We start from the raw sequence: 9,922 nt of genomic DNA on the forward strand, positions 1-9,922 counted from the left end.
AGTGGCTCACGCGTACTGGTTTCACACCGGTTCCACTCATAGCCGAGCCCTCTAGAAGATCAACCTTCCTCAAAGGTGAAGTCTGGAAACTGCTCAGCGCCTCTGCATGGGTTCATCGGTACATTGTCGCCACAGTAGCGCGTCATTGGTGTCCGGTAAAATCCCTGTCACCACGCGCTCGATAGAAGTCGCTACGCGTTTGGCGATTATGAGAGATACATATCTTGCTCACCTCATTTGTTCCTTCACGATTCGTCACGATCATAGCACCAGTATAAGAATTAAGCATAATCTTGCTGTAGGCCTCTAGGGGAATATATAGAAATAGTGATAACCCTATACTGTGACCATCAATGTATTGATCACCCCACTAAATCCCTCCTCTTGCATAGCAGATGCGTTGGAATACGAGTGGCATCGACGTGAATTTGAAAGAGGTATAGCTGATGACTAATAGACGCACCTTTCCATATTTGCTTTCTAGATCTCGAAAGGCCCATAGTATCGTAAGTAGGATGAGCTTTCTACACTCTTCTGCTGATAGCTAAAGTCTAGTCTGACAGTGGAAGAGCCTATCTGCTCAAAGCTCTATAGCTATCATCAGTCCAACCTCAATGTCACATATGCTATCCGCGGTGGAGCACCGCACCCTTGGGTCTCTCATGCGTCTGTTGGGGTGCCTATTACCCCTCAGATGGTGGTTGCCTCTATACCTCCCAACACTCTCTATCTCCTCTCCTTCCAAGTATTGATCATTAGATTTATACCGGGGGTCGTCACCTTCTGATCCTTAATGTCCACCAACGGTGTGGTGGATCTCTTCCATAGAAGATCTTTTGAAATGTGTGAACTGAGATTGCGGTATGGAACAAGCTGATTGTACCTAATTGATTCTGGCCCAATGTGTCACGCCCCATTTGAGCCCAACTGCTTGTAGGGCCTCCCCTCCTCCAACGAAGCATCATCGAAGTAATGATCTCACGCTCCGGTCAGCCAACCTTCGGTAGACTTGAATCAATGGTATCCGTGTCTGTGGGTGGTATGCTTGTGAGCTTCGCTTCAAGCAATGTGGCTCCGTTCGTGCATCTTGAAGATCTAACGTTGCCGCAATGAATGCTCAACCCAAGACTTCTGTCCTACCGAGAACAATACGAAGTTGTTGGGGCCCCTAGCATCCATGCAAATCGAACATGGCACAGTCATTTAATCTGAATGAACATAGCACTGGCTTAACAGTAGGAGCTGAAAAAGGATGCCTATGTAGTAGGAACCATGTAAACATGGCTTATACTTGCTTCAGTGCACGGTCAACTACCTACCTGGATGGACCGTAATATCCTTTCCGACTTGTATATTCTTCTTCTCTTCTTATATGTATATTATTCTCTCTTATGGTGACTTCACTCCAATATCTTGTTTGGACGCACCGTAAGGGCTGCAGCAAACCTAGGTGTTGCACAAGCTTGAGTATAACTTGGTTCCGTTGATTCAAATTTCAAATTATCTGTCTTATCCATTGGTCTTTCGACACCCTCATATCTTCTTATCTTTTCGTCATAAAAGCATATTTTTTGGCTTCTTTTTCACCCCCGCCTTGATAGGTCTTTCTCGCACAACTTGTAATGTCCACTCAATACGGTCTTATCGTGGTACTCCCGAAAGGATCAAAGATATGGTGCATCGGTTGTTGGACGGATATGCGGTGAAGTCACGTGTAGTAACTCATATCTTTTTGGTTTTTTGGTAACCTGCCTTTTGTTTATATATAATGTAGTAGATTTATTCTAGGGTGAGTCCTGATTTCAATAGACCCTCCTTCTCCTTTTGGATAATCCGCTCCGGATGTCTCTCTAACTCTCTCTGCATGTTGATTTTCGGGCTTTACATGGTTCACGGCTCCTAATCAATCTCCAATTTGTGGGACTATGCATTATATGTTGCCATTAGCTGTGTTTCAGCTTCCTACGCATCGCGGAGTATGTTGTGCGAGATGAGCTCGTCGCGTTTCGTTTCTTTCTGCGAAGCGTCCGGGCTTTCATACTCGAAATCTCAATCATACTCCATATCCCAAGATGGTTTTATTGCTTAGCCACTCTAATGTTTCTTTTGGCGGCCACCAATCTTCTGCTTTGGCTATTTAAGTTTTCACTTGATTGGATTCTGGCTGATTTTCCGTACGAACTTAGTGATGCGTTCCTGGCAATAGATTAGGACGCGCATTTTGAAAAATAGCCAGACACAAGGACCATAGTTCCCGTCTCATGAAACTGACTGGTAACTTGCTCTAGTGGTAATGGCACTTCTCAGCTGGAGAGTAGGCGCATATCGGAGCCTATGTGTATTCTGCAGTGAGACGTGGCTCGGGCCAAGCGCCCACCTCCTGAAGCGTCCAGTCTCTGACCACCCAGAGCTGCGGTTGGATATTCATCTGTCGTGACAGTGGCCAAAACAGTGGGTCACACTATTGCTATGTATCGCGAGGTGTTACCTTTGAATTCATGACAGTCCTTCATGCTCCTACTGCCTATCGTCGTGCTCCCATGTGAGACGTTTGTCTCGTTGGGTATATCTCGAACGCTCAGCCGGGGTTGTTGGAAAGTCGTTAAGCTTAGGCCCTTGTCGAAGGTTGTCATTGAATTTATAGTCCTGGTGACCTGGTCTTAGTTGTTATTTTGGGTCCGCGTCATAATGGTTCGGTTGCGTGAAGGCTCTTTGGGTTATTTGGCGGGCTTGTCCTGATGTTGCTGTGGGTTGGGGGCTGCGTTCTGCGGTGGTGCGTTTCTTGCAGTTTTGCTATAGTGGAGAAAAAGTGATGTGTTTGCGTGACTGTGTGTTGGGTTGGGCTTGTCTGGTTGCTGTTCCATGGTTTCCTAGGGGGTTTCATCCTGTTGAGCGATAGGTTGTCCTTCCGCTCCTTTCATGGTTATCATGGGGGGTGGTAGCTTCTTCTCCGAACGGATATCTTTGCGCGTTACCTACTTTTCTTGTTTCATTCTGTGTCGTTAATGTACGGCTTCCTATTTTTGGTCTCCTTCGGTTTTGGGCGTTGGATGTGTTGCTTCTGGGTGTACGGTGTGTCCCTCGCTGTTGGGGGAGTGGTTTGGCGTTAGCGTGGGTGTTCGCTTCCTCACTGTTTCGCTTGGGGGGATATATGGTTGTTACTGCCGCGGTTGGAGTTTCGGGCCCCCCGTTTGTTTGGCAGGGGCTGGTGTGTTCGTGGGGTTGTGGTTGTTGTTTTGGTTGTGTTGTTGCCGGTGGGTGTTTGTTGGGTCGGGTTTTTTTGTTGTGTGGCTTCTGTTGTGACTCTTGGTGCCTGCGTGGGGGACTTTTTCTGATCGTTGCATCTCGTTTTCATCTTGTTGCTCGCCTTCTGCTCGTGTGGCTTGGTGGTTGCCTGGCTGTGTCGCATTTGGCTTGTTGAATCACCGAGCTGCAATGTTGGTTGCGGCCCTGGCTTTTGGGGGGTTTCCAGACTTTACTTTTTTTGGCCTCCACTTCCCCTTGGTCCATTTCCCTCCTCGTTGCTTTTGATTGTCCTCTTTATTCGCTGATGTGCTTATTTTCGATTTGAGCGCTTTCTCGTTTGCCTACTTGTCCCACCTCCGTGGTGCATATTTTGGGGTTTTTACGGTTTCGGTTCTACTGCAGGTCCGTCATCTGGTTTTGCCCCTTGATGCTATTTGTTGGTGCCGCCGGCGTCTTCGTTGTTTGGCCCCTTTGTTTTCTCTTCGGTGGCCTGTACTCCTTTACTTGTTCGCCGCTTGTTGATTATGCCCTCGGTCCTTGTTGGCCTCCTGCATCCTGCCTCCCTAGCCTTGCCTGTCGCCCCCTCTCGCTTGTCTAGTTCCCTCTCCCCTTTCGTATTTTTTTTCGCTCACTCGCTTCTCTGTTCTGCCACCTTGTTAGGCGCTGGCTTCGAACTCAGCCGCTTACCTGCTCCGTCGGCCTTGGACGTGGGTTTTCACACCCCGGCTTAATAGCCCTTCGGCTTTTGTTCGCCCTTTCTTCCAGGGGCCTTTCTTTCTTTTTTTGTGAATTCCCCTCCTTTGGCTGTTCCGGCTCTGCGGTTCCCTAGTTCCCGCCGTTGGCGCATGTGAACAGTGGCATGCCGATGGGCCCCCCTTCTCGTCTGTCTAGGAGGGGTGTCGCGACTTGTGCCCAGGGCTCCACTGCTCGTTACCGTCGGACGCTCACAGGGTGTGGACTCGCCTCTCGCTCAGACCATAGGGGTCCTACTGACCCGCCTGGGTTCTCGCCTCCACTTTTCGCCTTTGCGCTTCCTCTGGTTGCATCCCGAGTCCGCTTCTCTCCCGCGCCTATTTGTCTTTTCCTTTAGCTCCCGACGTACTTTTCCTTTGTGGGTATTTAAACTGCCGGTTAATCTCTAGCCTCTTCTGGTCCGGCCTGTGTGCCCGGTTGTCTGTCGCATGCGGCGGGCCCAACAGGTCCTCCAGGCCCGCCGGTTCTGTCCCGCAAACTCGCCCTGGTGTCTTGTTTCTACATGTACTAGGCTTGGCTCGCACCCCGTCGATGATACGGCACTAACGCTTGCTGAACTCATAGACTGAAATAAAACTGCCTGTAGAGTAGAAGATAAGTCGTACACTAAACACGAGAGGAAACAGTAGTGCGCACGGTGTCAATGGTGAGGTACGTGGCTGACGCGGGACAGAGAAAGAACTTAATGGCCCTTCACTTGTCCTTGGGTGGGGGCGTCAGCCCCACCCACTGGTGTGGCGCCAACGAGCTGGTCGTGAAATGATGGTCCCAGATACCCACCTCCTCTCTAGCGAAAGAACACTTTCTGTGTCGGTGGCTCATAGTTACTGATGCTTTCTAACTCTACGTGTCGTCAGATACACCCAAGATGGTGTGACATGGTGCTTAGACAGAAGATTTGCTTATATAGCCAATAATAACTCATCAAAAAATCAACACTAATTACAGAACCTCTCGCTCAAAAGCTAGGGGGCTGCACAAGACTTCATGATGCATATTTCTCTATCTATCGTTGGTCTTGTGCAAGGTGTTGAGGGGAGCCGTTAGTTGAGCCTGAATCGGCGATCGACTAAAAACTCATAATGACCTTGTCGTCGCAAGTCCCGAAATGCCCGTCCTTCCTGGAAGTGTCTCCGTACCTCATCCGATCGGTGTATACACCAGTGATTCGAAGTCCACCTGGAAGTTGTGGCCGTCCCGCTTCATAGGGTTCACACTATGAGAAGTCATCTACCCAGTAATAGGGAACTGTTCCAACATCAATTCTCCGTTGTCGAGGTGTCTCCTGGTGCTTGGCTTGGTCTACACTAGAATTCTCCTAACTACCGACTCCTTGTGCTTCTCGACTAAGATTCGCACAGGTAGTCCGAACTTTGGAAATGGGATGGGGCTCATCACTTGCCGGGCTAGGAGAATCACCTGTAGGCGCTTCCAGATCTAGTCTGCTGCTACAGGTTAGGTCCTTCAATTTCCTCCGCGTCGTTTTTGAGCATCGATGGATGAGGCTGTAGATGTCGCCAGCGTGATGTGGTTTTGCTAGCCCCTGCTTTCTAGACGACAATAATGGTCTCTGAGAGGCGTGACTATAGGGGTAGCCCTTTGGGTACATGGGCTCCTGAACACTGGGGTGGAGTGCGGGCTGTATGGCGAGTTCCTGTATAAGATCCTGGACCACCTCCGGTATGACTTCGACTCCCTTTCTGCCTCCTCATTCTATTTGCTGTCACGCGTCTTCTATCGAAAGACTAAACACTCAATCCTTCTGCTTCCCCATATTTCTCGCAAAGGTTCCTGAGCATTGGCACTTGGCATAGGGCACTTCTTGGCCCCTCTTTCTTGCAGTGGACCAGCCTGGGGTTCTCCTGATAGTGACACTCCTCTGGTGGTCTGCTCGTCCCCTGTTCCATCTCCTGATGTATTAACTTCTCTACAACTTTAACCTTCATTCTCAACCCAAGGTATTGGGAGCCACTGCATCCCCAGTTATTCACGTCAGTGCTTCAATCTATACAGTTAGGGGGAGTCTTGCAGGCTGTCTCTGCTTCTGCCGTTGCATTGTGATGCCTGAGGGTCACCCCTTGACACTTTGCCCGGCTACATTTGCCTCGGCTTGCGGCGCCCGTTCGCCCCTGACTCCTAGCACGCTCTCTCGCTTGGTCACCAAGCTATGGTCCCTCACCCTTCTCCACAAGTATTCTGACAACATAGAGATATGATGAGTGGTTTCCCCACTTAATTCAAATCCAGGAACCTATCCACCTGCTTGTTATACCGGCTGCCATACTGGGTCGGCCCTTGCGCGAGTTTCAATGGTGGAAGTTATGCTGGCGTTCAACATTTCGGTCTATGGAGCTTGAGTTGAGAACGTTTCCGCCACCATTAGCCAGAGATCGTTAGGAATCGATCTCTTAAGTTCCTCTTGTCGCGGAGCTGTCCTCTCCGTCATGATATTGTCCCGGGTTGCTGGAAGGTGTTAACTCATCACTCGTTCACTCTTTCCTTCTCTTGATCCCCTATAATGCACATGTAGTTGTCTTCTCCTTACACTATGGCCCGGTGTAAGCTTCTCATCAGCCATCGGTTAGCGAAAGGCCCTGGCCCTTTTTTCTTTCAAACTCTGAAATCAGTTAATCTTTTTGAAACCTCTCCTTGGTTCACTGCAGTAGGGTTTCTCCTTAGCTATTCTCCCTAGGGATGGAATTGATGGTAAGTCGCCCTTAGGCGCGTCCAATGAAGTTGGTTTTGGTCGGGTAAGCATGGGGTAAGAACACCCTGATTCTCCTCGGTGGCTCCACCTTCACTTGGTCCTCTACGAAGCTGTCAGTCTCCATGACTTCAACTAACCCCTGGGAGCCATACTCTGATGGCTTTGCTCTGATGTGGGCTTCAACCTTGATGAAATTCCCCTCCAACAGGTCATTTGGAATCCCTCTCATCTGCCTGACAGTAGTTCAAGTGCTCCTATATTCAGCCACTGTGCCCCTCACTGCACTAAGTTACAATGCTCATAGTGTGTACCCTCGTGACACCCGGATAGTCTATGAAGTAGGAGGTCTTTGGAACTCCCTCCACTCCTAACGATGTTGTCTCTCCTTCAAGCTATTGAAACCAGGCGCAATGACTTCCCCTCCAAGACAACGGAATCGCCAAATCATCACTGCTCTCTATCTGTGACGCCATTACTGCAAAATATCCGGGCTACACCCTATAGAATCCCACCCATTAAACATCATCATCACTGTCAAAGGATAGGTACAGTGAATCGCGGCAGGAATTTCAATTTTCTCATGCATGAGTCAGTTGGTTTGAAGGCTCTTCCATCTCCCCATGCCGCCTTGGCAAATCCTCCCTTGTGGTGCTTCCCTCCTATCTCCCAAGGTGAGGTTTTGACACTCCTTCTGGGTTCTCTTTAAGCCCTCCCTCCCCCCAATAGCCCATGCCGTAGCTTCCCTTCCTCCTTGCCTACTCCCGATGTGCATCGTGGGTCCCCCCATGCTCCACGTGGCACGGTTCCCCTTCCGGAAACCCCCTACAAATTCGCACCCTTCACGTGTGCCGTGGGTGCCCACCAGCCCCATGTATGCCGGCCCCCTTGGCCTCCCGTCATTCCCAAAGGGCCGCCCAACTCCAGACCTTCACCCCCTTCCTTTGACCATGCCCTTTTTGCTGCCCTCTTCACTTGGATCACTCCCTCTCCCTAATTGAAAAATTAGGGTTAGGGTTAGGGTTTGGCACCAAGCCGGATTTCCCTTGTTTATCTTAGCATTTGATTGAACAAACTGTTGGCTTCTCCAAATATGGATTAGTTTCTTCCATCCTCCGAAACCTCTCCTCCTAGGGATGATAAATGTTTCCCTCCCTCGACGAAAGTTCCTCACCCACTTCCTCTTGTTTCAATTGGCCCATCCCCCTCTCCAAGACTTCCTACCTTCTTTGATTCATGTCGTCTCAGGATCAAGAGGCTCTGATAAACAACTTGATACGCCTTAAGGGTTTCACAAATTAGGGTTTTGCCTAATTTCCCTCCAATAAGGAGTAAATTTCTCCCACCAAAACAATGAGAAAACAATCAACAAGAGGGTTGAGTGAAAAGTAAGAAACCTTTTGCATTAGAAAGCAAAAGAGAAAAGCAAGACTTAAGTGTGTTGTCCACTTCGAGAAGGACAAGACTCCCACATAGAAACCCTAGAAAAGCACAAGAAAAAAGACTAAGAGGAAGGAAAACTAGAAAGAGAATACACTTCTTTCCATAATGCCAAATACTAAACCCTAATGGCTCCCTTCATACCCTTTCCAAAAGATCCTTCCATCCCGCAAAATACCCCCACTTAAGTGGTGGGTCCTTGGTCCCAGCCGGGTCCGTCCCCTCTCTCCGCCTGTAGCCCCGCACGGGTCCAAGCGGTGACGGTTCAGACCCGTGTCCAAATCAACATGGCAATGCAATAGCATAAACTACCTGTGGAGTGGGGTAACAACTTATGATGGCATATAAGCCCTAGATCAACCCGTAGGCGATCTGGCATTGTATGCACATCCAACCTACAATAAGAGGGGAAGCTTGTAAGTGATTATAACAGGGGCAATGATTAGGGATATTGTGGTATTCTCCTCCAAACCAACGATGCCTGCTTGCAATGAGTGTAACAGTTCTTCTATCGACATTGAAAGACTGCGTACAATTAGTAGAAGGGCATATGATCAAATATGAAGATAAATGCCTTTACTGCAATATCAAAACTGCAGTGCAAAGGGTCTCGACCACTTGTGCAATGCGCCGACAAATACACGAATTCCATTGCAAGCAAGAACAGATGGACAGTATCCAAATACAGAATACATGGGTAGCGCAAAAAATTTTGCTGCAAAGCAACTTGCCTGCAACAAGAAGGCATCAAACTCTATGGCAAGTACTAAAGTCGTTCACAAGGAGGATTTAGCAAGGGATTCTATTCATGGCAGCAATAATCTACCTACATACGAAGAAACAAGGCAATGGCATGGTGGTCTATATGTATGGAACGGCAGAACTGACCATACCGGACCACCGGTCCGGCAACTTTATACAACGGGCAGAATGATGTGTACGGGCTTCCACAATAGAGCGCGCTGCACACTTCAAATTTTGATCATTGTCGCACAGCTCATCAACGGTCAAAAGTATTTTAAAAAATACCCTCACATATACATCCTGAAACATATATACTCAGTCAAAAAGAAGTGCATGTGGCAATCATATACGCCACATGGGCTCCGAAGAAGCGATGTTAACGGGTACCAAAGTGATGTCTAAGAGATATGAAGGGTCTAAATAATAAATCCAAGATTTGAGCTCGATCAATCTGATGTGAGTAGATAGGGTTGACACGGCTCAACTAATCAAATAAATACTGTTACGACATCGGCCTCGATATTTCTTTTATATTCATAATAGGCCTTCAAGGCTTTAACATAAAAAATTCACTAATCAAGAACCTGAAACATACACAAATCTTGAGTCTTATGTCAGCATTGTAGTGTGACAATGTTTAACAAAGTGATGTCCAAAAATCCCTATACCCGCATAGGCTCCCAGTGAGTTTGTTGTAGCACACAATGCTTCTAAAGATGTTTGTGCGGGTCGCAAGAATATTTGAATTCTAAATTGAGCTTTGATCCTTCTCTGCGAGTAGATGGGGGTCCGAACGTGGCTCTCAAACATCAAACAAATATATCGTTAGGTGCTGACCGCGATATTTATTTATACGTCATAATTCATACCTTCAAGTCCACAACCAAGACAAATTTACTATAAATGGTAAAAGCCAACAACAAACTCAATCTTTGTCGGCAAAAGTTTAACAAAGTAAATAAGGACCACCGAAATACTCACTGAAAAGTCAAACTCCAAAAAATGCAAAATTTAAAATATTAAGTAATCAAAATT

At 47.9% G+C, this 9,922-nt stretch overlaps 1 protein-coding gene across 1 annotated transcript in view; it reads left to right on the forward strand.

The window, feature by feature from the left end:
* The window catches only part of LOC110096575, a 31,291-nt gene extending 26,723 nt beyond the window's left edge, over positions 1–4,568 (forward strand). Inside the window, exons 8-10 of the mRNA XM_028692396.1 lie at positions 3,649–3,738; positions 4,076–4,297; positions 4,389–4,568. Coding sequence (XP_028548229.1) covers positions 3,649–3,738; positions 4,076–4,297; positions 4,389–4,568 — 492 coding nt within the window. The remainder of the gene's footprint in view (positions 1–3,648; positions 3,739–4,075; positions 4,298–4,388) is intronic.
* The last annotated feature ends 5,354 nt before the right edge of the window (positions 4,569–9,922 follow it).

The sequence above is a fragment of the Dendrobium catenatum genome, unplaced genomic scaffold (assembly GCF_001605985.2).
Source record: "Dendrobium catenatum unplaced genomic scaffold, ASM160598v2 original_scaffold_190871, whole genome shotgun sequence".
NCBI lineage: Eukaryota > Viridiplantae > Streptophyta > Magnoliopsida > Asparagales > Orchidaceae > Dendrobium > Dendrobium catenatum.